Genomic DNA, 26,301 nt, shown 5'->3' with positions numbered 1-26,301 from the left:
ACTTCCGTATGGTAGGAGGTCAGACAGTTCACACTATTTTACCATAATATCCCCACCGCGTAGAGCTGCCTTAAGTCATGAGACAGAAAAAGAACCCAAAATTCCATATTACTGCTGTGACTTCAGGAATGACCACAACAGTACAATGATAAGACAGTGATTGTCCCCCTAGATGATGAAATATTAGCTGGAAAGGGTGTCAGCTGAGCAGAGGAGGATGAACATGATAGGCCCTTTCATACGAAGAACCCGGATAAAATATCTAGAGGAAAAAATTAGCAACTTACAGTATTCCACTTACAACTCCAGAGACTGGAGAGACATCACTAGAAGGTAAGAGGGACGAGAAAGATTCTATACTATACCAAACTTAACTATACTATCCCTTACTATACCATACAATACAATACTAAACTATGCTATACTATACAGTACCATACTATACTTTACCATCACCTCTGGGATCTCCACCAACACGTCATACCATATCATACTACACCAACCCCCTGAGATCTCCACCAGAACTTTATATCATGTCATAACACACCATCACCTATGAGATCTCCACCAACAGTTCATATCATATCATATCATACTACACCATCACCTCCAAGATCTCCACCAACCCTTCAAATTATATCATACTACAGCACCACCTCCGAGATCTCTTCCAAACCTTCATATCATATCATACTACACCATCCCCTCCGTGATCTCCACCAACCCTTCATATCATACTGCACCATCCTCTCTAAAATCTCCACCAATCCTTCATATCATTTCATACTACACCATCCCCTCTGAAATCTCCACCAACATTTCATATCATATCATACTATACCATCTTCTCCGAGATCTCCACCGACCCTTCATATCATATCATACTACGCCATCACCTCCAAGATCTCCACCAACACTTTAAATCATATCATACTACATCATTATCTCTGAGATCTACACCAACCCTTCATATCATATCATACTACACCATCCCCACCAAGATCTCCACCAACCCTTCATATCATATCATACTACACCATCCCCACCGAGATCTCCACCAACCCTTCATATCATATCATACTACACCATCCCCACCGAGATCTCCACCAACCCTTCATATCATATCATACTACGCCATCACCTCTGAGATCTCCACCAACACTTCATATCATAATACACCATCCCCTCGGGGATCTCCAAGAGAACTTCATATCATACTACACCATGCCCTCTAAATTCACCACCAGAAATTCATATTATACTACACCATCCCCACCGAGATCTCCACCAACCCTTCATATCATATCATACTACGCCATCACCTCTGAGATCTCCACCAACACTTCATATCATAATACCTCGGGGATCTCCAAGAGAACTTCATATCATACTACACCATGCCCTCTAAACTCACCACCAGAAATTCATATTATACTACACCATCCCCTCTGAGATCTCCACCAGAACTTCATATCATACTACACCATCCTCTCTGAAATCTCCAACAACCCTTCATATCATATCATAATATACCATCACCTCCGAGATCTCAGCCTCCTCCAGATATATATATATATATATATATATATATATATATATATATATATATATATATGTACATTCATTCTCCATACCACCATTTTCCATACTTTCATACTCCATACATTCATTTTCTATATTTCCGTTTTCTATACCACCATTCTCCATACCTTCATCCTCCATGGATCCATTCTCCATACCTTTGTTTTCCAAAACTTTGTTCTCCATACATCCATTCTCCATACCCCCATATACTTTGAAATGAAGCTCTCAGAATACTAAAGTTGTGCATTCATTTTTCTACACTTTTTTTAATTAGCTTTATTGTTATTACATAGAGGACCAATAGTCCTTTTAGACCCTTGATGTCTCCTGGCACTCCACAGAAACTATAGTAGATCAGATGGCACTTTATTGGCTTCTTCCTGGACCATGAGGCCATCTCAGAGACCAAAAGTGACAAAGTCCTTGTAGCTTCTGGCTTCTTACTATCTAGGGGACATCAGTGAGCAAATGTTTACTGATTTCCTAGAACCTGGGAAGCATGGGGGGTTGAGTTTGCGTAGAGGGGGTGTGCCCATACCGTGGGACCGTGGAAGTGACACAGCTTGTTATGTTTCCATGCATACCCAGCTGCTATTGTGTGTAAAATACCCCACTGTTGCTCACACAGCTAGGGCTGATGGCTTATCCACAGACCAAGTGCACAGACTCAGTGTTCAGGTCAGTTGGTCTAAGATTCTGATAGGGACTTTAATGTAGGGGAAACTCTAATAGGGAAACTCTAATAGGGGCTCTAATGTAGGGGGGAACTCTAACAGGGACTCTGATGTAAGATGGAACTCTGATAGGGACTCTAATATAAGAGGGGACTCTGAAAGGGACCCTGATGTAAGGATGAACTCTGATTGGCACTCTAATGTAAGGGGGAACGCTGATAGGGACCCTGATGTACGGGGGACTTCTGATAGGCACTCTAATGTAAGGGGGAACGCTGATAGGGACCCTGATGTACGGGGGACTTCTGATAGGCACTCTAATGTAAGGGGGAATGCTGATAGGGACCCTGATGTAAGGGAGAACTATGATGTGGATGCTGACATAAGGGGAAACTCTGACAGAGATCCTGATATAAGGGGAGACTCTGATAGAGACCCTGATATAAGGGGAGACTCTGATAGGGACCATGATATTAGGGGGAATCCTGGTGGGGACCCTGATGTAAGGGGGGACTTTGATAGGGACCCTGATGTACGGGGGACTTCTGATAGGGACTCTAATGTAAGGGGGAATGCTGATAGGGACCCTGATGTGAAGGGGGAACATCTAATGTGATGGGGAACATCTGATGTGATGGGGGAACATGTGATGGAGGTACATCTGCTGTGATGGGGAGTCATCTGATATGATAGGGGACATCTGATATGATGGGGGACATCTGATGTGATAGGGAGTCTTCTGATGTGATGGGGGACCTCTGATGTGATGGGGGAACATCTGATGTGATGGGGGACATCTGCTGTGATTGGGAGTCTTCTGATGTGATGGGGGACCTCTGCTGTAATGGGGGACCTCTGCTGTAATGGGGGACATCTGCTGTGATGGGAAGTCTTCTGATGTGATGGGGGACCTCTGATGTGATGGGGGACCTCTGATGTGATAGGGGAACATCTGATGTGATGGGGGACTTCTGATGTGATAGGGAGTCTTCTGATGTTATGGGGAGTCTTCTGTTGTGATGGGAGACCTCTGATGTGATGGGGAAACATCTGATGTGATAGGGGAGCATCTGATGTGATGGGGTACATCTGATGTGATGGGGGACCTCTGATGTGATGGGGGAACATCTGATGTGATAGGGGACATCTACTGTGATGGGGAACCTCTGATGTGATGGGGGACATCTTATGTGATAGGGAGTCTTCTGATGTGATGGGGGAACATCTGGCTCTGACTTTGATGTGACAAGGAACCTCTGATGTGATGGGGGCTTCTGTTGTCAAGGGGGAACCTCTGATGTAATGGGGACCTCTGATGTGATGGGGAACATCTGATGTGATGGGGGAACATCTGATGTGATGGGGGTCTCTGATGTGATTGGGGACATCTGATGTGACGGGGGACATCTGCTGTGATGGGGAGTCTTCTGATGGGATGGGGTCTCTGATGTGATTGGTGACATCTGATGTGATGGGGAGTCTTCTGATGTGATGGAGGATCATCCAATGTGATGGGGGTACTTCACAAGCCCCCGCCCAAGGTGACTCCCGTCACATAAATATTATGAATAAAAATATAATTTAAAGCGGACTTCCACACAAAAATGGAACTTCCGCTTTTCGGAACCCTCCCCCCCTCCGGTGTCACATTTGGCACCTTTCAGAGGGGAGAGGGGTGCAGATACCTGTCTAATACAGGTATTTGCACCCACTTCCGGCATAGACTCCCATGGGAGTCTACGCCTCTTCCCGTCCCCACCGCGCTGTCTCCTGGGAACACACAGCTCCCAGGAGAGAGCGAGGACCACTTGGGACGCGCAGCGCGACTCGCGCATGCGCAGTAGGGAACCGGGAAGTGAAGCCGCAATGCTTCACTTCCTGACTCCCTCACCTAGGATGGCGGCGGCAGCTGCCGAGAACCGAGCGGGTTCTCGGCGTCGCCTGCCGACATTGCTGGACCCTGGGACAGGTAAGTGGCCATGTATTAAAAGGCAGCAGCTGCAGTATTTGTAGCTGCTAGCTTTTAATATATTTTTTTTTTTGGCGGTGTGGGTGGACCCCCGCTTTAATTTTATGATTTGTTCAGTTTAAAATGACGTTTCTGTTCCACAAGCATAACAAAGGTATTTAAAAATTAAAAAGAGACATTTGAAAATGTGCCATTTCTTGGTATGCAACACTAATGAAGCAGTAAATACAATGTAACCATTCATCATTACATTGTTTTACTCAGTGACAATGGCAGAGTATCTGCCAGTGTCACTTCACATAGATGACCAGTAATCCCCGCCCATCAACATGCTGAGCACCGCCCACCTGTCCAATCATTCCTCACTGTTTGTCCATCCCACAGGTCATGTCAGTGGAATACCGGAACTTCCAGAACCTTCCAGAAGACACAAAACCGACCAACAGTCCTCCAGGAACCTGGCCTCTCCAAGGTACCAATCATCAGTATATGCAAGACCGATACCAAGAATTACACCCGGCATACAGGACAAGAGAAGTGGTACTGTGCAGAGTCCATACATACAGAATAAGAACAGATACCGAGAATACTGTTGAAGTTGTACTGTGCTGTGTCTCTGTATCATTCCGCAGTTAGTGTCAGTCTTGGTATCAGTCCTGAGTTGGTGTAAGTCTCGGTATCAGTCCTCAATTGGTGTAAGTCTCTGTATCGGTCCTGAGTTGTTGTAAGTCTTGGTATCGGTCCTCAGTTTGTGTAAGTCTCGGTATCAGTCCACGGTGTAAATATCGGTATCAGTCCTCAGTTGGTGTAAGTCTCGGTATCGATCCTCAGTTGGTGTAAGTCTCTGTATCAGTCCTCGGTGTAAGTCTCAATATCAGTCCTCGGTGTAAGTCCCAGTATCAGTCCTCAGTTGGTGTAGGACTTGGTATCAGTCCTCAGTTGGTGTAAGTCTCTGTATCGGTCCTGAGTTGGTGTAAGTCTCGGTATCAGTCCATGGTGTAAATATTGGTATCAGTCCTCAGTTGGTATAAGTCTCGGTATCATTCCTCAGTTGGTGTAAGTCTTGGTATCGATCCTCAGTTGATGTGCGTCTCGGTATCAGTCCTCAGTTTGTGTAAGTCTCAATATCAGTCCTCAGTTGGTGTAAGTCTTGGTATCAGTCCTCGGTGTAAGTCTCAGTATCAGTCCTCAGGTGGTGTAAGTCTCAATATCAGTCCTCAGTTGGCGTAAGTCTCGGTATCAGTCCTCAGTTGGTGTAAGTCTCAGTATCAGTCCTCAGTTGGTGTAAGTCTCGGTATCAGTCCTCAGTTGGTGTAAGTCTCGGTATCAGTCCTCAGTTGGTGTAAGTCTCAGTATCGATCCTCAGTTGGTGTAAGTCTCGATATCAGTCCTCAGTTGGTGTAAGTCTCGGTATCGGTCCTCAGTTTGTGTTATGCCCCGTACACACGGTCGGACATTGATCGGACATTCCGACAACAAAATCCTAGGATTTTTTCCGATGGATGTTGGCTCAAACTTGTCTTGCATACACACGGTCACACAAAGTTGTCAGAAAATCCGATCGTTCTGAACGCGGTGACGTAAAACACGTACGTCGGGACTATAAACGGGGCAGTGGCCAATAGCTTTCATCTCTTTATTTATTCTGAGCATGCATGGCACTTTGTCCGTCGGATTTGTGTACACACGATCGGAATGTCTGACAACGGATTTTGTTGTCGGAAAATTTTATATCCTGCTCTCCAACTTTGTGTGTCAGAAAATCAGATGGTAAATGTCCGATGGAGCCCACACACGGTCGGAATTTCCGACAACAAGGTCCTATCACACATTTTCCGTCGGAAAATCCGACCGTGTGTACGGGGCATTAGTCTCGGTATCGGTCCTTGGTTGGTGTAAGTCTCAGTATCGGTCCTCAGTTGGTGTAAGTCTCGGTATCAGTCCTCAGTTGGTATAAGTCTCGGTATCATTCCTCAGTTGGTGTAAGTCTTGGTATCGATCCTCAGTTGATGTGCGTCTCGGTATCAGTCCTCAGTTTGTGTAAGTCTCAATATCAGTCCTCAGTTGGTGTAAGTCTTGGTATCAGTCCTCGGTGTAAGTCTCAGTATCAGTCCTCAGGTGGTGTAAGTCTCAATATCAGTCCTCAGTTGGCGTAAGTCTCGGTATCAGTCCTCAGTTGGTGTAAGTCTCAGTATCAGTCCTCAGTTGGTGTAAGTCTCGGTATCAGTCCTCAGTTGGTGTAAGTCTCGGTATCAGTCCTCAGTTGGTGTAAGTCTCAGTATCGATCCTCAGTTGGTGTAAGTCTCGATATCAGTCCTCAGTTGGTGTAAGTCTCGGTATCGGTCCTCAGTTTGTGTTATGCCCCGTACACACGGTCGGACTTTGTTCGGACATTCCGACAACAAAATCCTAGGATTTTTTCCGATGGATGTTGGCTCAAACTTGTCTTGCATACACACGGTCACACAAAGTTGTCAGAAAATCCGATCGTTCTGAACGCGGTGACGTAAAACACGTACGTCGGGATTATAAACGGGGCAGTGGCCAATAGCTTTCATCTCTTTATTTATTCTGAGCATGCATGGCACTTTGTCCGTCGGATTTGTGTACACACGATCGGAATGTCTGACAACGGATTTTGTTGTCGGAAAATTTTATATCCTGCTCTCCAACTTTGTGTGTCAGAAAATCAGATGGTAAATGTCCGATGGAGCCTACACACGGTCGGAATTTCCGACAACAAGGTCCTATCACACATTTTCCGTCGGAAAATCCGACCGTGTGTACGGGGCATTAGTCTCGGTATCGGTCCTTGGTTGGTGTAAGTCTCAGTATCGGTCCTCAGTTGGTGTAAGTCTCGGTATCAGTCCTCAGTTGGTGTAAGTCTCAGTATCGGTCCTCAGTTGGTGTAAGTCTTGGTATTGGTCCTCAGTTGGTGTAAGTCTCAGTATCGGTCCTCAGTTGGTGTAAGTCTTGGTATTGGTCCTCAGTTGGTGTAAGGCTCAGTATCAGTCCTCAGTTTGTGTAAGTCTCGGTATCTGTCCTCGGTTGGTGTAAGGCTCAGTATCAGTCCTCAGTTTGTGTAAGTCTCGGTATCGGTCCTCAGTTGGTGTAAGTCTCAGTATCGGTCCTCAGTTGGTGTAAGTCTTGGTATTGGTCCTCAGTTGGTGTAAGTCTCAGTATCGGTCCTCAGTTGGTGTAAGTCTTGGTATTGGTCCTCAGTTGGTGTAAGGCTCAGTATCAGTCCTCAGTTTGTGTAAGTCTCGGTATCTGTCCTCGGTTGGTGTAAGGCTCAGTATCGATCCTCAGTTGGTGTAAGTCTCGGTATCAGTCCTCAGTTGGTGTAAGTCTCGGTATCAGTCCTCAGTTGGTGTAAGTCTCAGTATAGGTCCTCAGTTGGTGTAAGTCTCGGTATCAGTCCTCAGTTGGTGTAAGTCTCGGTATCGGTCCTCAGTTGGTGTAAGTCTCGGTATCGGTCCTCAGTTGGTGTAAGTCTCGGTATCGGTCCTCAGTTGGTGTAAGTCTCGGTATCGGTTCTCAGTTGGTGTAAGTCTCGGTATCAGTCCTCAGTTGGTGTACGTCTCGGTATCGGTCCTCAGTTGGTGTAAGTCTCGGTATCAGTCCTCAGTTGGTGTAAGTCTCGGTATCAGTCCTCAGTTGGTGTAAGTCTCGGTATCAGTCCTCAGTTGGTGTAAGTCTCGGTATCAGTCCTCAGTTGGTGTAAGTCTCAGTATAGGTCCTCAGTTGGTGTAAGTCTCGGTATTGGTCCTCAGTTTGTGTAAGTCTCGGTATCGGTCCTCAGTTGGTGTAAGTCTCGGTATCGGTCCTCAGTTGGTGTAAGTCTTGGTATTGGTCCTCAGTTGGTGTAAGTCTCGGTATCAGTCCTCAGTTGGTGTAAGTCTCGGTATCAGTCCTCAGTTGGTGTAAGTCTCAGTATCGGTCCTCAGTTGGTGTAAGTCTTGGTATTGGTCCTCAGTTGGTGTAAGTCTCGGTATCGGTCCTCAGTTGGTGTAAGTCTCGGTATCAGTCCTCAGTTGGTGTAAGTCTCGGTATCGGTCCTCGGTTGGTGTAAGTCTCGGTATCGGTTCTCAGTTGGTGTAAGTCTCGGTATCAATCCTCAGTTGGTGTAAGTCTCAGTATAGGTCCTCAGTTGGTGTAAGTCTCGGTATTGATCCTCAGTTGGTGTAAGTCTCGGTATCAGTCCTCAGTTGGTGTAAGTCTCGGTATCGGTCCTCAGTTGGTGTAAGTCTTGGTATCAGTCCTCAGTTTGTGTAAGTCTCAGTATCGGTCCTCAGTTGGTGTAAGTCTCAGTATTGGTCCTCAGTTGGTGTAGGTCTTGGTATCAGTCCTCAGTTGGTATAAGTCTCGGTATCGGTCCTCAGTTGGTGTAAGTCTTGGTATCAGTCCTCAGTTGGTGTAAGTCTCGGTATCAGTCCTCAGTTGGTGTAAGTCTCGGTATCGGTCCTCAGCTGGTGTAAGTCTCGGTATCGGTCCTCAGTTGGTGTAAGTCTCGGTATCGGTCCTCAGTTGGTGTAAGTCTTGGTATCGGTCCTCAGTTGGTGTAAGTCTCGGTATCGGTCCTCAGTTGGTGTAAGTCTTGGTATCAGTCCTCAGTTGGTGTAAGTCTCAGTATCGGTCCTCAGTTGATATAAGTCTTGGTATTGGTCCTCAGTTGGTGTAAGTCTCAGTATTGGTCCTCAGTTGGTGTAAGTCTCGGTATCGGTCCTCAGTTGGCGAATTGTTCTGCAGGTTCCTCGATGATATATTCAGTTTTGTAAATTTCTGACCCTCTCTCGTTTTCTCTGATATCAGGAATCCTGATGGACAGACAGACTGCTCGGCCCTCCTCCGCTCTGATCTGCTTCCTCTCATCTCTCTGCACTGCGCTCCTCTTCATCATCATCATCCTCTTCACCATCTTCACACGTGAGTTCGCCTCACACACCTCACATTAGAGTCCCACCAATGACCTCTGCAATCAGCATCCTGGCTGAACGGCTTCCAGAGGGTGTGCTGTGTTCACCAGGGAATGATCATCCATAGCAGACAGAGATGTGATAACAAAGGAACAGTAAAGCACAGTCATATTTCTGTACTCTGTACTATTAGTGAGGAGATATTACTGATGATTCTGCTCCTCAGGGGTGTGGCAGGGCTCCTCAGTAGGCAGGTCTCCCTTATAGACAGACCCCAATTCTAATGTGACTGGTCAGATGAAGAAGTTACAGCACTAGTTAAGTATTTTAGTTGTTTTCTATTAGCTCAGCCATGTTCACCTTAATTTTTTTCTTTTATGTTTTTAGATTTTTATTTCTATATTTTTCTTTTTTTTTATGTTTATTTATATAAAGTCACATCAGGGGTGACCCCGCTTCTCTCCAAAATGTAGACGTGTCGCCTGTCCCAAATTATGGATTTTGTTAGAAACTGGTGAAGGTGCCGATCAACACACTGTCATTGTTACCATTGCACCACTCTATGACATCACACTGGTCACATGACATCACACTGGTAACATGACATTACTCTATGACATCACACAGACAACATTACATCACAATGGGAATATGACATTACACTGGTCACATGACATCACACAGATTACATGACATCACACTGATAACATGACATCACACTGATAATATGATGTGACACTGATAACGTGACATCACACTGATAACATGACGTCACACCAATAACATGATATCACACTAATAATATGACATAATACTAGCCATGTGACATCACACTAATACCATAATATCACACTGCCCACAAGACATCACTGTGATAACATTACATCACACTGGCCACAATACATCACTCTGATAACATGATATCACATTGGTCACATGACATCACTATAATAATATGACATCACACAATCAGCATCACATTGGTAACATAGCATCTGTCAGGTCACCTGAGGCCAGGTGACAGATGCACTCCAAGTCCATCCCACAGTCAGGAGTGCACCGCTAAGGTAGTGGACCCTAGAACTGACTGCTGCAGATTGAACTCTGGGAAGTTCAAGAAGCAGGTCTACTGGAGCACCAACACAGATCCCACTGGGAGCTAGAGCATAGATTCCCAAGGGCGCACAGTCTAAGAGCCAGCAGGTGTTCAACTGAGCCTCTAGTGGTGAGGTTGGACTGCGCTGCAGTCTGGCTCCAGATCGCGGCCCCCAGGGTCTCACATCTCACACTCACGGTAGACTACAGGAGAAGAGGAAGGAAGCAGCAGGCTGGAACAACAAGGATAGTAAAGGGATAAACCAAGGTCAGGGTCACAAGCAGACAGGGATAGTTGAGAACAGGCCAAGATCGGTACTGGAATCAGATGTAGGAGACACAGCAAGTTGCACACGAAAGCTAGAGGCTGAGGTGGAGCTATGCTGAGGGAGGATTATATAAGCCGTCAGGTGAGGGTGGCTGGCCTCTAAAGATGAACACAAGAAGGAGAGGTAAGCTGACAGACAAAGATTACTGCATAACCATGAGAGTATCCTACTAGAACCATCATCATAGTAACATGACATCACACTGGTCATATGACATCACACTTGTAAAATGATTTAACTCTAATTTAGCGTTACCCTCTCATGTTTAGTAATTGGATGTGGATTAGGTCACTAGGGCGGAGGAACCACCTTTCCCAGATCTACAATGTCTCTGAGAAGTCCCCCACTGGGTGACCTTAGGGGGCTCCATTTTGGAGTCAGTTGTAGGGCACCCCATACACATCACGCCTTGTTTCGGCCACTGGATTAATTTCTGGTTCCTTGTCTCTCTGGCAGGTCAAGGGGTGAATCAGATGGAGCAGAACATGGAGGTGAAACTGAGGAATCTGAGTCTGGGGGTCCAATCCAGAGTGGAGGGACTGAGCCAACTTGGTGAGATGGACCTCTCGGGCGGGAAGGGTAAGACCGGGGTTATTCCATTTACTCACCATATGAATGTTCTCCTCCACCAGGATCCCAGATGATGGATAGAATGAAAGTCATGCAAAACTTTTTGAATGGCATCAAAGGTGAGTTGTTGGGGGGTCATAGAGACTGGAGGACATTTATACATTTCCTGAATATATTGTATCCCATGATCTGAAATGAATGAATGTGGAATGAAGAGGGGTCCTAGAGACTGGAGGAATGAATATAAAATGATGTCATTATTTTTGTTCTTATATATCAATTCTTTTTTTTTTTTTATCTCTGTAGAATCCAAAGTGATGAATAACGTGGAGGAGATTGAGTCCCTGGTGATACGAATTGTATCAGATGAGGTGGCAGGTAATTGTTGAACACATATGGGGGTGCGGGAGATGGTACATGGGATATTCAGAAAAATGGCCCAGCTCATTCACGCAAGGAAAGAGGGTGGTATTTGGGGGCCCCTTATTTTTGCGGAAGCTTCTAGATTCTCGTTAAGCCCCCCCTGCTCACAGACCCCCCCCCAAAGCTACCGAGACAAGGTTTCAGGGAAAAGGCCCTTGTCTTCATCAAAATGGCACCCCCATATGTTAAAGGCATGTGGTCTTGTATGGTTCAGGGTGGGGGGGGGGGTCAGCCCCCTTTCCTGGCCTTCGAGGCTGAAAGATCAGATTAATTGTCTGGTACGGATTTTTAGGAGGACCCCAGGTCATTTTTATTTTTTGTTGCATGGGATACCCTCTTAAAAATTATATCAGTCTTAAAGGGTGTGGTATTCATTTTGAGGGGGGGGGGGGGGACCAAACTCTCACAATGTAAGCTCTAAGGAGCAGGGCCCTCTGATTCCTACTGTATTAAAGTGTATTGTATTTGTACTGTCTACACTCAAGTTGTAAAGTGCTACGTAAACTGTTGGCGCTATATAAATCCTATATAATAATAATAATGCTTTATAAATTGTGTAAAAAAAAAGTAAGAAAAATCACATAGTCTCCTTCAAAGTTTCCCCCAAAATACAAGACCCCATGCATTATAGTTATCCTTTGTTGGGGTCTGTGTACTTTTCCTAAGTAGCCAGCAGGCAAATATCATTTCCTGATAATTTTTTTCTTTTTTAATTGTATTTTTTTCAAATTTTCCTTCTTTTTCTTATTTCTATTTTCTTTTCTCCTTTTTTTTACATTTTTCTTTTTTCCCTTTGCTGCTGCAGCACTTTCTGTACATCACAGAGATTAGGACACCTCCCCAAGCATGTTATTTAAAGGAATTGGACATTTTTAATGTTTCACTTTAAACAATTAAAAAAAAAAAAAAATCACTGCTCCTGGCCGAACTGAATTTTTAAAACATTTTTTTTTTTTGCATTGGTACATGTTCCACAGGGCACACCCCCATGTTCTTTTTTTGACACCCCCTTGCATATTAACCCATAAAACAGGCATTTTTTATTTGATAGATCCAGCTCCCATTGATTTCAAAGAGGTTAAAATTCAGCGAATCTCTGCCAAACCAAACCCAGAGCCGTTTGGCTCATCAATAGCTAGGTAACTCCACCGACTGCCACAGGTAATGCTTAGTACGGTAACATTTTTAGGACATTCCCTTTCCTTAGCCTGAAAAAAGAATGAACAGAGAACCATTTTAAACCAGCCAGTGATTTATGGCTGGTGGTTACATTTAATTGATGTAGAAGCCATCCTAAACCTAAATCTATTCTATAGTAATGGTTACCTACAGTATATGCTGGTTGGAGAAAGATTTAATTGGAATTGAGTGAGTGTATTACTATTTCCCTTCAACCTTTAAAGAAGGTCACCTTCTTTACTATCTAAGAACAGGATGGGAAACCACCTTCATCCAACCAAAGATAGACGTTACCTGTCCATTAACAGGATGGGAAACACCCCACCACCTTCATCCAAGCAAAGGCAGATGCTAACTGTCCAAGAACAGAATGTAATACACCCCACCACATTCATCCAGTCAAAGGCAGATGTTAACTGTCCAAGAACAGGATGGGAAACACCCCATCACCTTCATCCAATCAAAGGCAGATGGTGACTGTCCAAGAACAAGATGGGAAACACCCCGCCCTTTTCATCCAATCAAAGCCAGATGTTACCTGTCCATGATCAGGATGGAAAACACCCCACCACCTTCATCCAATCAAAGGCAAATGTCACCTGTCCAAGAGCATGATGGAAAGCACCCCACCACCTTCATCCAACCAAAGGCAGATGTTGACTATCCAAGAACAGGATGGGAAACACACAACCACCTTTATCCAATCAAAGGCAGATGTTGATTGTCCACAAAAAGGATGGAAAACACCCCACCACCTTCACCCAACCAAAAGCTGATGTTACCTGTTCAAGAACATGATAAAAAGCACCCCACCACCTTCATCCAACTAAAGGCAGATGTTGACTATCCAAGAACAGGATGGGAAACACACTACCACCTTTATCCAATCAAAGGCAGATGTTGATTTTCAACAAAAAGGATGGAAAACACCCCACCACCTTCACCCAACCAAAGGCTGGTGTTACCTGTTCAAGAACATGATGGAAAACACCCCACCACCTTCATCCAACCAAAGGCAGATGTTGACTATCCAAGAGCAGGATGGGAAACACACAACCACCTTTATCCAATCAAAGGCAGATGTTGATTGTCCACAAAAAGGATGGAAAACACCCCACCACCTTCATCCAATCAAAGGCAAATGTTACCTGTCCAAGAGCAGGACGGAAAGCACCCCACCACCTTCATCCAACCAAAGGCAGATGTTGACTATCCAAGAACAGGATGGGAAACACGCTACCACCTTTATCCAATCAAAGGCAGATATTGATTGTCCACAAAAAGGATGGAAAACACCCCACCACCTTTATCCAACCAAAGACAGATGTTGAAAATCTGCTATCAGCTATGAGGCCAAGCTGATGAGAGGGCTTTCCCTTACACCTCTTGTCCTGTTTCTCCTAAGGGTGATGACAGAATATAGCTGAGCAGCAGACTGGAGAACTGGCCAATGCAAAGACACAATAGCAGGTGTAGAACAGTGGGCAGCAAGCAGGCTGGTAAGCAGGCAGATGCAGGATACTCTGACAGATACAAAGGCACTTAAGCAGGTGCAGAACAGCAGGTGACAGGAAAGCTGGCAAGCAGCCGGGAAGCAGGATCTTCGGTGCTCAGGCAGGCAAAAGTCAGTATCAGCCGGGTAGCAGCGGCGCAGAATCGTGAACCAAAACAGAGTAAGAGCCAGGCTGAGGTCGGTATTGGGTGAGCAGAGAAAGTACCAAAATAGCAGCCAGAAGACAGAGTCAGATCACTAGCCAGAGTCAGCAACGCGTTATCAGGAACAAGCAGAGTCCACAACAGGCCAGGAAAATACAGAAGCAAGTGAAGGATCAAGTCACCGATGTTAAAAGCTGATGACTACTCAACAACCCTCTAGTCTCTGGAGCCACTTTAAATAGGCAAGTGGGCACCAAGTATTCCTGTTTGTTCACGAGTTAGGGCATGTCTAGTAGTCACTCGAGAATAATAATGCACATATGCATATCTTAGCGCATACAATTTCCCTGATACTATCCAAGAACAGGATGGGAAACACACTACCACCTTTATCCAGTCAAAAGCAAATGTTGATTGTCCACAGAAAGGATGGAAAACACCTAACCACCTTCATCCAACCAAAGGCAGATGTTACCTGTCCATGAACAGGATGGGAAACATGCCATCTCCTTCAACCAACCAAAGGCAGGGGTTACCTGTCCATGATCAGGATGGCAAGCATCCACCACCTTTATTGAATCAAAGGTAGGTTTTGATTGTCCGCATGATGGAAAGCACCCCACATCAAACCAAAAACACCCCACCACCTTCATACAATCAAAGGCAGATTTTGACTGTACAAAGTCCAAAAACAGGATGGAAAATACCCCACCACCTTCATCCAACCAAAGGCAGATGTTACCTGTCCATGAACAGGATGGGAAACACTCCACCACCTTCATCCAATCAAAGGCAGATGTTGCCTGCCCATGAACAGGATGGGGAACACCCCATTACCTTCATACAATCAAGGACAGATGTTTACTGTTTAGGAACAGGAAGAGAAACCCCCCACCACCTCCATCCAACCAAAGGCAGATGTTTACTGTTTAGGAACAGGAAGAGAAACCCCCCACCACCTACATCCAACCAAAGGCAGATGTTGATTCCCCAATGAAACACCCACCACCTTGATCCAACCAAGGGCAGGCATTGATCTTTCAAGTGATCATTCAAAAATAAGATGTGGAAAACCCTACCAACTTCAGCTAACAAAGGCAGATGTTTACCGTCTATAAACAGGATGGGAAACAACGCACCATTTTCATCCAACTAAAGGCAGATGTTGGGGGAGAGGGGATCACCGCTCCAGGTGGGTGTGTTGAAAATGGCACTCTCCTCGAGGTAAAAGCAGCAGATGCAGGCTAAGCATAAAGGCAGATATTGATGGAGAACAGGGTGGAGTGCCCACCACCTCCATCCAACTAAAAGCACCATAATGAGACCCCTTCTATAGTTGTCAACATAATGAGACCTTTCAGAGCTTTAAGCATAATGAGCTCCGTTCCACAGTCTGCAACATAATGAGACGGCTTCTATAGTCTTCAACATTGTCCAAGAACAGAATGGGAAACACCCCACCACCTTTATCCAGCCAAAGGAAGATGTTGATTGTCCAAGAACAGGATGTAAATCACCTCACCACCTTCATCCAACCAATGGCAAATGTTGATTCCCCAAAGAAACACCCACCACCTTTATAAAACCATAGGCAGATGATTATTGTCAAAAAACATGATGGAAAACACCTCAACATTTATATCCAACCAAAGGCAGATGTTTACTGTCTAAGAAAAGGATACAATACACTTTATTAAATTCATCCAATCAAAGACAAATGCTGATGGTGTTTTAATGACATAGGAACAATTATGGGAAATATTTGGATTTTTTCAGAGGTGGGAGGCTACAAAATTGCAAATTAAAATAATCACAGTACCTTGTTTTACTGTCTTTAAACCTTTTGTTTTCTTTGTATAGATTGTAATCACATATGTACATGGGACAATCATGTTTTCTCACTTAATAGAAAGGAAATCTGTGCTCTGGTTAGTAGTGCTGTACAGTGATTGCACTTTGCTGCTCCTTTCACTTAGTACAGGTGGTCTGGGGTCATCTCTGGCCTCAGATTCTGTTTCACCCTTTCTACCTCTCATGAAATAAATCTCTCCCATTCTCCACAACTACAGAAATTGCAGATAATGACCCTTGCTTATATTACAGGTTCTCTTTCCAATGATAATCAGAGGATATTGGCAGCTTTGGGACAACTGGCAGACCAGATCTTTAAACCAAACATTAGTAAGTTTATCCGATTCCTTAAGTTCTCTGCCCTGCAATCGTTGTTCTCCTTGGATGGAGCATTTATTAATGAAGGGTGGAGGTACAGCAAAGTGTGAGGAGGCTTATAGAGCTTCATATAAGGCCTTCATTCTAAGAACATCTCTTCTTTGTCTAAATTCCCCCTTTTAGCACAAATCCCCCCTCCTAGCACCGACCCCCCCCCCAAATGCCCCCTTCTAGCACAAATCCCCCACCAAATCCCCCCTCCTAGCAAACCCCCCCCAATTCTTCCTCTTAGCATAAACCCCCCACTTCCAAATTCCCAGTTCTAGCATGAACTATGCTTAAACCTCTCCAATCCCCTCTCCTAGCACAACCCCCTCAAAATCCCCCTCTATACCAAAATCCTCCTCCTTGTACAACTCCCTAAAATCCTCCTCCTAGCACAACCCCACCCCCCCATGTCTCCTCCTAGCACAACCCCCCCCCCTGTTCCCAAATCCCCACTCCTAGCACAAGCCCTGCTCCAAATGCCCCCTTCCCTCTCCCAGCACAATGCCCTCAACACCCCCCCCCTCCAAGCACAACCCCCCCTCCCAAATTCTTCTTCCTAGTACAAACCTCCAAATCCCCACTTCTAGCACAAACCCCACTTCAACCCCCCCTCTCCACCCCCCCCAATCCCCTGTTCTAGCACAACCCCCCCAAAGTCCCCCTCCTAGCATAAATGCCATACCAAATTCCCCCCCTTAGCACAACCCCCCAAAATCCTCCATCTAGCCCAACCCCCCCCCATCTCTCCCCCTAGCATAAACCCTCCTGTTCTCAAATCTACACTTCTAGCACAAAACCCTGCTCCACCCCCCCCCCCAGCACAATCCCCTCAAATCCTCCTTCTTAGTACAACCCAGCCACCCCAAATCCCCCCTCCTAGCACTAATGTGGGCTGTGCTCTCTCCCCCACTACCCCCCCCCCAACTGCTCTCCCCCCTGGAGTTAACATGGATTGCCCCCATCCACAATTTCAGCTACCTGTACAGGATCAGTGTGGGGAGGAGATAGGGGCTGTAATCCAATCCTGCACATTGTGATGAGAGCGCTACTCTGTGTTAACTCCCGTGCATTGCAACTCTGTAAGACGTTAGGGAAAGAGCACAGCCCACCCGTCTCACTCCTCCTCCCAGCGTTTATCTGTACTATTGCTGGCAAAACAGAAAGCTGTAGTGCCGCTCAACATGTCCTCAACAACCGATGATGTCATGGGTTGGTAGGACATGGGTAGGCGGCCCTGTACAGCTTTCTGTTTTTCTGGCAACAATACAGATAGATGCTGGGAGGAGGCGAGAGACGGGTGGGCTGTGCTCTTTCCCTAACGTCTTACAGAGTTGCAGTGCACGGGAGTTAACACAGAGTAGGGTTCAGACCGAGATATGGCCACGGCTCCCCTGAGAACTCTTTACGGAACCCCAGGGTGCTGTGGAAACCTGGTTTAAAAACCCTGTTCTAGAGTCTCCAATGTTACAAGTAGGGATGAGCACGATGTTCGAGTCGAACATTGGTGTCCTCCCGTTCGGCTAATAGCACCGCGGAACACCCCATAATGCACCGCAAGATCGCAGTGCATTGGCGTCTGATGATTGGCCAAAGCATGCACCTGGCCTGCATGCTTTGGCCAATGACAGCGCGCTCTGCTGAAAGAGCCATAATTGGCCAAAGGCAGGGTGCCTTTGGCCAGCCATGGCTCAGGGGGCTAAGTCCACGCCCCACACTATGTAAGGCTGCTTACATAGCGCCGTATATAGTGTAATGAATGAGAGTAGCAAAATTACATTTAAAACTGATTGCGGCTGTATTGTATTGTCGGATCCTGGCAATAGAGAAAAAAATCATTGAAAAAAATGTCATGGGTTCCCCCCCCGTCCATACCAGGCCCTTCAAGTCTGGTACGGATATTAACCACTTCCGGACTGCCGCACGCCGATATACGTCCTAACTTTGAAGGGGGATAGCGTTGTTATGGCAGCAGCTAGCTGCCATAACCCCGGTATCCTCTTTTCGGCCGGCCTATTACCTATAATACTGGTCTCTGCTGCGTATTCGCCACAAGATCACTTTTATCGGCGGTGGGAGAGGCCCCCCCGCCGCGCTCCGGTGCAATCTGCAGCTTACCAGAGCCGTCGGCAGTGGCGGAGGTGATGGGATCCTCTCACGTCAGTGGCATGGAGACGAGTGAGGGGAAGATGGCCCCCACCCATCTCCATACCATTGCAGGGCGGAAGCGACGTCAAAACGTCACTTCCGCCCATAGCTCTTAAAGGGCCATTTTAAAAAAAAAAATTAAATGACAATTTTTTATTTAGTTTTTTTATTGCTTTTTAGTGTAAATATGAGATGTGAGGTCTTTTTGACCCCCCAGATCTCATATTTAAGAGGACCTGTCATGCTTTTTTCTATTACAAGAGATGTTTACATTCCTTGTAATAGGAATAAAAGTGACACATTTTTTTTAAAAGAACAGTGTAAAAATAAAAAATAAAAAGGTAAAATAAATAAGAATAAAAAAAAAAATTAAACGTGCTCCGTCCCGCCGAGCTAGCGCGCAGAAGCGAATGCATACATGAGTAGCACCCGCATATGAAAACGGTGTTCAAACCACACATGTGAGGTATCACCACGATCGGTAGAGTGAGAGAAATAATTCTAGCCTTATACCCCCTCTGTAACTCAAAACATGCAACCTGTAGAATTTTTTAATGGAGATTTTTAAGGGTAAAAGTTTGTCGCCATTCCACAAGCGGGCGTGACATGTTGGGTATCAATTTACTCGGCGTAACATCATCTTTCACAATATAAAAAAAAATTGGGCTAACTTTACTGTTGTCTTATTTTTTTATTTTAAAAAGTGTACTTTTTCCAAAAAAAGTGCGCTTGTAAGACCACTGTGCAAATACGGTGTGACAGAAAGTATTGCAACGACCGCCATTTTATTCTCTAGGGTGTTAGAAAAAAAATGTATAATGTCTGGGGGTTCTAAGTAATTTTCTAGCAAAAAAAACTGTTTTTAACTTGTAAACAACAAATCCCAAAAAGAGGCTCGGTCCTTCAGTGGTTAAGGGGAACCCTGCGCCAAGATTAAAAAGAAATGGCGTGGGGGTCCCCCCCAAAATCCATACCAGAGCCTTATCTGAGCATGTAACATGGCAGGCCGCAGGAAAAGGGGGGGGGACAAGAGAGCGCCCCCCCCCCTCCTGAACTGCACCAGGCCATATGCCCTTAACAAGGGCATCATCCCCACAACCCTTGCCCGGTGGTTGTGGGGGTCTGTGGGCAGGGGGCTTATCGGAATCTGGAAGCCCCCTTTAACATGTCCATGTCAATCCGTCTTCAATCACAGCGCCGACGTTCCAGAGAAAAGAAAACAAAAACGCGCCTCGATGGGAGGCGTCCCCGCTGGCTGCTGTCTTTTTGCGGTGACAGCTGTTATATAGCCAAGAGCAGGGTTACTCGGTAACGTAAATGTGTGACCCCCGCCCCCCTCTGACGTCACATAACAGCTGTTAAAGTGAAAAAACAGTAGTCGCCGGTAGGCCTCCCATTGAGGCGGAGTTTTTCCGTTTTCTTCAATTTTTCGGGTTCATCGGCGCTGTGATTGAAGATGGATGGACATTGCGGGACACTTTTTTAATTTTATTTTTTAATAAAGGAATTGTCCAAAACTGTCTCCTGTCATTTTTATTTTTTTTACACTTTTTTGGTGAATGAGTAGGAGTACAATGTACCCGATACCCATTCATATAGGGGGGGTGGGATCTGGGGGGCCCCTTGTTAAAGGGGGCTTCCAGATACTGATAAGCCCCCACCCGCAGACCCCCACAACCAGCGGGCAAGGGTTGTGGGGATGAGGCCCTTCTCCCCATCAACATGGGGACAAGATGCTTTGGGAGGGACCCCAAAGCACCCTCCCCATGTTAAGGGCATGTGGCCTGGTCCGATTCAGGAGGGGGGACGCTTTCTCATCCCCCCTTTTCTGGTGGCCTGCCAGGTTCTGGTACAGATTTTGGGGGGGACCCTCACGCCATTTTTTTAAAAAATTTCGCACGGGGTTCCCCTTAATATTCATACCAGATCCAAAGGGCTTGTTATGGACTGGGGGGGACCCACACTAATTTTTCATTGATTTTTATCTATATTGCCAGGATCCGACAATACATTACAGCTGCAAGCAATTTGAATTGAATTTTTTTCCTTTAGAAATGTCATTATTGCTGCGGTACTGTTCTAAACATGATAAAGATGCTATACTTATATATACAGGCAGACTAAGGGGACCCCCCATGCACGATATTTAAAGGAATATTTCATTTTTATTGTTTCACTTTAAGCATTAAAATCACTGCTCCCGAAAAAAATGACGTTTTTAAAACTTTTTTTACATTGATACATGTCCCCTGGGGCAGGACCCAGGTCCCCAAATGCTTTTTATGACAATAACTTGCATATAAGCCTTTAAAATGAGCACTTTTGGTTTTTCATGTTCGTGTCCCATAGACTTTAATGGTGTTCGTGTATTCGCACAAAATTTTTGCCTGTTCGCATGTTCTGGTGCGAACAGCTTTCCTGTCCCTGCTGAAGAAAAGTATCCCCACAACATGATGCTGCCACCACCATGTTTCACGGTGGAGATGGTGTGTTCAGGGTGATGTGCAGATGTGTTATGTCTCCAACATAATGAAACGCCTTCTATAGTCTCCAACATAATGAGACCCCTTCTATAGTCTCCAACATAATGAAACCCCTTCTATAGTCTGCAACATAATGAGACTCCTTCTATAGTCTCCAACATAATGAGACTCCTTCTATAGTCTCCAACATAATAAGACCTCCTCTATAGTCTCCAACATAATGAGACCTCCTCTATAGTCTCCAACATAATGAGACCCCTTCTATAGTCTCCAACATAATGAGACCTCCTCTGTAGTCTCCATCATAATAAGACCTCCTCTATAGTGTCCATCATAATAAGACCTCCTCTAAAGTCTACATCATAATAAGACCTCCTCTATAGTCTCCAACATAATGAGACCTCCTCTATAGTCTCCAACATAATGAGACCTCCTCTATAGTCTCCAACATAATGAGACTCCTCCTATAGTCTCCAACATAATAAGACCTCCTCTATAATCTCCAACATAATAAGATATCCTTTATAGTCTCCAGCATAATAGAATCTCCTCTATAGTCTCCAACATACTGAGACCTTATCTATAGTCTCCAACATAATGAGACTCCTTCTATAGTCTCCAACATAATGAAACCCCTTCTATAGCCTCCAACATAATGAGACTCCTTCTATAGTCTCCAACATAATGAGACTCCTTCTATAGTCTCCAACATAATGAGACCTCCTCTGTAGTCTCCATCATAATAAGACCTCCTCTATAGTGTCCATTATAATAAGACCTCCTCTAAAGACTCCTTCATAATGAGACCTTCTCTATAGTCTCCAACATAATGAGACCTCCTCTATGGTCTCCAACATAATGAGACTCCTTCTATAGTCTCCAACATAATGAGACTCCTCCTATAGTCTCCAACATAATAAGACCTCCTCTATAATCTCCAACATAATAAGACCTCCTCTATAGTCTCCAACATAATAAGACCTCCTCTATAGTCTCCAACATAATAAGACCTCCTCTATAATCTCCAACATAATAAGACCTCCTCTATAGTCTCCAACATAATGAAACCTCCTCTATAGTCTCCAACATAATAAGACCTCCTCTATAGTCTCCAACATAATAAGACCTCCTCTATAGTCTCCAACATAATGAAACCTCCTCTATAGTCTCCAACATAATAAGACCTCCTCTATAGTCTCCAACATAATAAGACCTCCTCTATAGTCTCCAACATAATAAGACCTCCTCTATAGTCTCCAACATAATGAGACCTCCTCTATAGTCTCCAACATAATGAGACCCCTTCTATAGTCTCCAACATAATGAGACCCCTTCTATAGTGTCCAATATAATAAGACTCCTTTTATAGTCTCCAACATAATAAGACTCCTTCTATAGTCTCCAACATAATAAGACCCCTTCTATAGTCTCCAACATAATGAGACCCCTTCTATTGTCTCCAAAATAATGAGATCCCTTCTATAGTCTCCAGTATAGTAGAAATCCTTCTACAGTCCCATACAGATGTCTCCATTGATTATCGCTTAGTGTAATTTTATCAACTTCACCTATCTTGATTACTGTGACCAGAAGAAACCTATAAATGTCTCAGCATGCTCTTCTTCCTCTCTCCCCTCCTTCTCAGGCTCTGCTGACCCATTGTGTGATTGGGGTTGGGCACACCATGGCTCCAGCTGCTACTTGTTGATCAAACGCGCCCAGCCATGGTCATCTGCTAAGAAGGACTGCGAGGACAGGAAGGGTCACCTGGTGGTCATCAACGATGAAGAGGAAATGGTGAGAATAGAGAGGTGATGGTGGGGCCTCTTTAAGAGGTATAATGGGTTAAAGGTCACTCAACTGGACCCAATACTTATATACAAAAATAAGTGACACCAATAAGAGGGTTCATGGTACAGAGACTGATGTGACTGGCTCAGTGATCTCTGTACAGCACTGTGGTATATGTCAGAGCTATATAAATGTATAATATTAATAGTGTGTGACTGTAGGGGGGGGATTTTAGAATGTAAGCTCCTCTGGTTGTCAATACCCATACAGGTAATATTGGGAAATGGCCACCATCAGAATGTGATAAAAGTTCCATTTGTCTTTCTGAAGGGTTTTCTGAGGACATTCTCGCAGTTCAGTTGGCGGTTGTGGATCGGTCTGAAGGAGGAGGACTCTGCCTGGAAATGGGTGGACGGGACTTCTTATGACAAAACTTCCAAGTAAGAGACGTAATCCCCAAATATTAAAGTTCGTCACCTTGCTGTACAAAAATTGATTGTCCCATCAAAGTGAAATGTCTCCTTTTCTGAGCAGATTGGAGAACATGCCTACCGATCTCTGCTTGTTACAGCCGCCAGACTATGCACACTGAAATGTCCTTTACAGCAGTACTCATACTGGGAGGGGAAGAGGCAATCAGACTATACTACAATGTACATGTGCTGACAGGAGAGAGTCGAGAGAGAAATTTAATGTGCTTATCAGGCTGCTGCTCCTTCACTGTCCAATCACAGGCAAGGAGTGGGGAGGTGACCAAGCTGTATTGCTTATCTGTAGTGAATAACTTGGGGCAGCACAGTAGTGTAGTGGTTAGCACTTTCATCCTAGCAGCAAAAAGGGTTGCTGGTTCAAATCCCGACCACGACACCATCTGCCTGGGGTTTGCATGTTCTCCCTGTGCCTGCGTGGGTTTCCTCCGGGTACTCCAGTTTCCTCCCACACTCCAAAGACATGCTGGTAGGTTAATCTCCAGAGCCTCTCCCATCCTCTGGAATTCCCTGTCCCAGTATGTCCGATCAGCCCCTACCCTGTCCACCTTTAGGAGATCCTTGAAAACTCATTTATTCAGGGAAGCCTATCCCACACCCACATAACTGTCCCTGAGCCACCCCCATCAAATCATTCTTTGCAGCTATTACCTTTTGTACCACCACCCCCTCCCTTTAGAATGTAAGCTCTATGAGCAGGGCCCTCCTGTACCTTTTGTATTGAACTGTACTGTAATTGTGTTGTCCCCCTTATACATTGTAAAGCGCTGAGTAAACTATTGGCGCTATATAAATCTCGTATATAAATCTCGTATAATAATAATTGGATCCTGTCTAAAATTGGCCCTAGTATATGTATGAATGTGTGTTAGGGACCTTAGATTGTAAGCAACTTGAGAGTGGGGACTGATGTGAATGTACAATTTATATGTAAAGCGCTGCGCAAATTGACGGCGCTATATGAGTACCTGAAATAATAATAATAAAAAAGGCCGATGAGGATTCTGGATGGACAGAAGTAAAGACTCCTCCAGAGGTGGATTTCCTCCATCCTTGCTTCTGGTCAGTGACAGCCTCAGTCTGATCTGTAATGTCTCTTCTTTCCTGCAGGTTCTGGAGGAACATTGAGATCGATTATTGGTACAGCATATGGATGCGTAAAAAACATGGAACCTGGGAGGAGTGTGGGCTGCTGGCGGAAGGAAATCAATTTGGACATTCCCATTGTTCCAACGACTTCCCATACATCTGTGAGAAGAAAGTGTCCTGACCTGCACTGATGAACCCTAGAGAACACCCAATATCTCCATCTGCTCATCACTCCGCCTCCTGCACCACAGTGCCCTGACCTGCACTGATGACTCCTAGAAAACACCAAATATCTCTCCATCCACTCATCACTCCGCCTCCTGCACCACAGTGTCCTGACCTGCACTGATGAACCCTAGAAAATGCCCAATATCCCCATCCACTCATCACTCTGCCTCCTGCACTGAAGAACCCTAGAGAACGCCCAATATCTCTAATCACTTCTAGGCAGGTGCCTCTTATACGTTTCCATTTTCTTATGTTTTGCTAATGTTGCTGTATTATGGTGATTAAGTCAGCAATATCAATTATGCAGTTAGTTGATATGCCACAGTACCTACAATATTTAAAAATATATATTATTACATATAAATACATTGACCAAATTAGTTATTCCCTGGATTCATGCTCTGTGCAGATATTATGAAGCACAATAAAACTGTGTGAAATTGGACTACGGAAAAAGGGAAATACATTTATTTTACAATGAAGTCATTAACAACCACGTATAGCAGCAGGATTGAACCAATGACATACACACACAACATTTATATTCCACAAATAAAACCACACCTTATACTGTATGCCTAGTGATAGGATGAATTGCATCATTTACTGTCCACTTTGTAGGTATCACAGCCAAGGTACAAAGCATCAATAATCAAACTAAGCCAGTAGACAACTAGGTCCACGTTTATGAGACCTTCCCCTTTTGCTTCCTCTGCAGCTGAATGAAGATGTGAAGTCTATCTACAGGCTGTGATAATACAACTTGGATTAGACTCTTTGTTCCAGTGTGGAACGCAAGATGGAGCCGGGCTGGACGTGATGTCACCACGGAGGCCGTGTTGAGGTCTGATGGAGAAGTGGAAGCTTTAAAACACGTTACTGCCCCTTTATTTCAGCATGGCTTCCATAGTGATGTCAAGTCTGGGCTCTGGCGCCATCTTGAATTCCACGCTAGTTAATGTGGCGATCGGCCACTTCCTACTGTCTTCCACTAACACAGCTCCCCTGCCCGGTGCCGCTATTCCACCAGGACCATCCAGGAGAGCCTGAGGACTGACCAGAATTATTGTATACACGCTTATTTAATCTACTAAGATGTGAGTTTCTCTTTGTCTTGTTTTTAATAAACTGGAGAATCGTTGATGCCGCACGTAGTCTGAGGCCCCTCTGTGTTTACCTTTCATACCTACAGAGATGCCTGCTTCACCCCAATGCCGCATACACACGATCGGACTTTCCGACAACAAAACCGTGCAATTTTGTTCTAAGGTTGTTGGCTCCAATTTGTCTTGCATACACACGGTCACACAAATGTTGGCCAACAATTACGAACGTAGTGACGTACGTGTTATCTCCATTACAAACGCTAGTTTTAAAAGACTGAGCACTTCCGGCTCGTCCTTGATTCCGAGCATGCGTGTTTGTACTTTGGACTTTTGTCTGACGGACTTGTGTACACACGCTC

At 45.0% G+C, this 26,301-nt stretch overlaps 1 protein-coding gene across 2 annotated transcripts; it reads left to right on the top strand.

Annotated features, from left to right (window-relative positions):
* On the top strand, positions 1-25,990 carry LOC141133823 (asialoglycoprotein receptor 1-like). Of its 2 annotated transcripts, XR_012243123.1 has the most exons (11): positions 1-333; positions 4,612-4,699; positions 9,040-9,153; positions 11,024-11,119; positions 11,200-11,256; positions 11,444-11,515; positions 16,499-16,576; positions 22,886-23,037; positions 23,362-23,471; positions 24,630-24,868; positions 24,949-25,990. XR_012243123.1 is itself a non-coding variant. In XM_073623383.1 (10 exons), exons 2-10 carry the CDS (start codon positions 4,615-4,617, stop codon positions 24,787-24,789), a joined length of 924 nt encoding a protein of 307 aa, XP_073479484.1. In that variant the 5' UTR covers positions 1-333; positions 4,612-4,614; the 3' UTR covers positions 24,790-25,990. The 2 variants fall into 2 exon arrangements, 1 of the variants encoding a protein (XP_073479484.1); XM_073623383.1 differs by having other exon boundaries at positions 24,630-25,990.
* The last annotated feature ends 311 nt before the right edge of the window (positions 25,991-26,301 follow it).

Source organism: Aquarana catesbeiana, linkage group LG03 (assembly GCF_042186555.1).
Source record: "Aquarana catesbeiana isolate 2022-GZ linkage group LG03, ASM4218655v1, whole genome shotgun sequence".
Taxonomy (NCBI): Eukaryota; Metazoa; Chordata; class Amphibia; order Anura; family Ranidae; genus Aquarana; species Aquarana catesbeiana.
The sequence above is the reverse complement of the archived record's forward strand: the minus strand, read 5'-3'. Positions and strand labels throughout refer to the sequence as shown.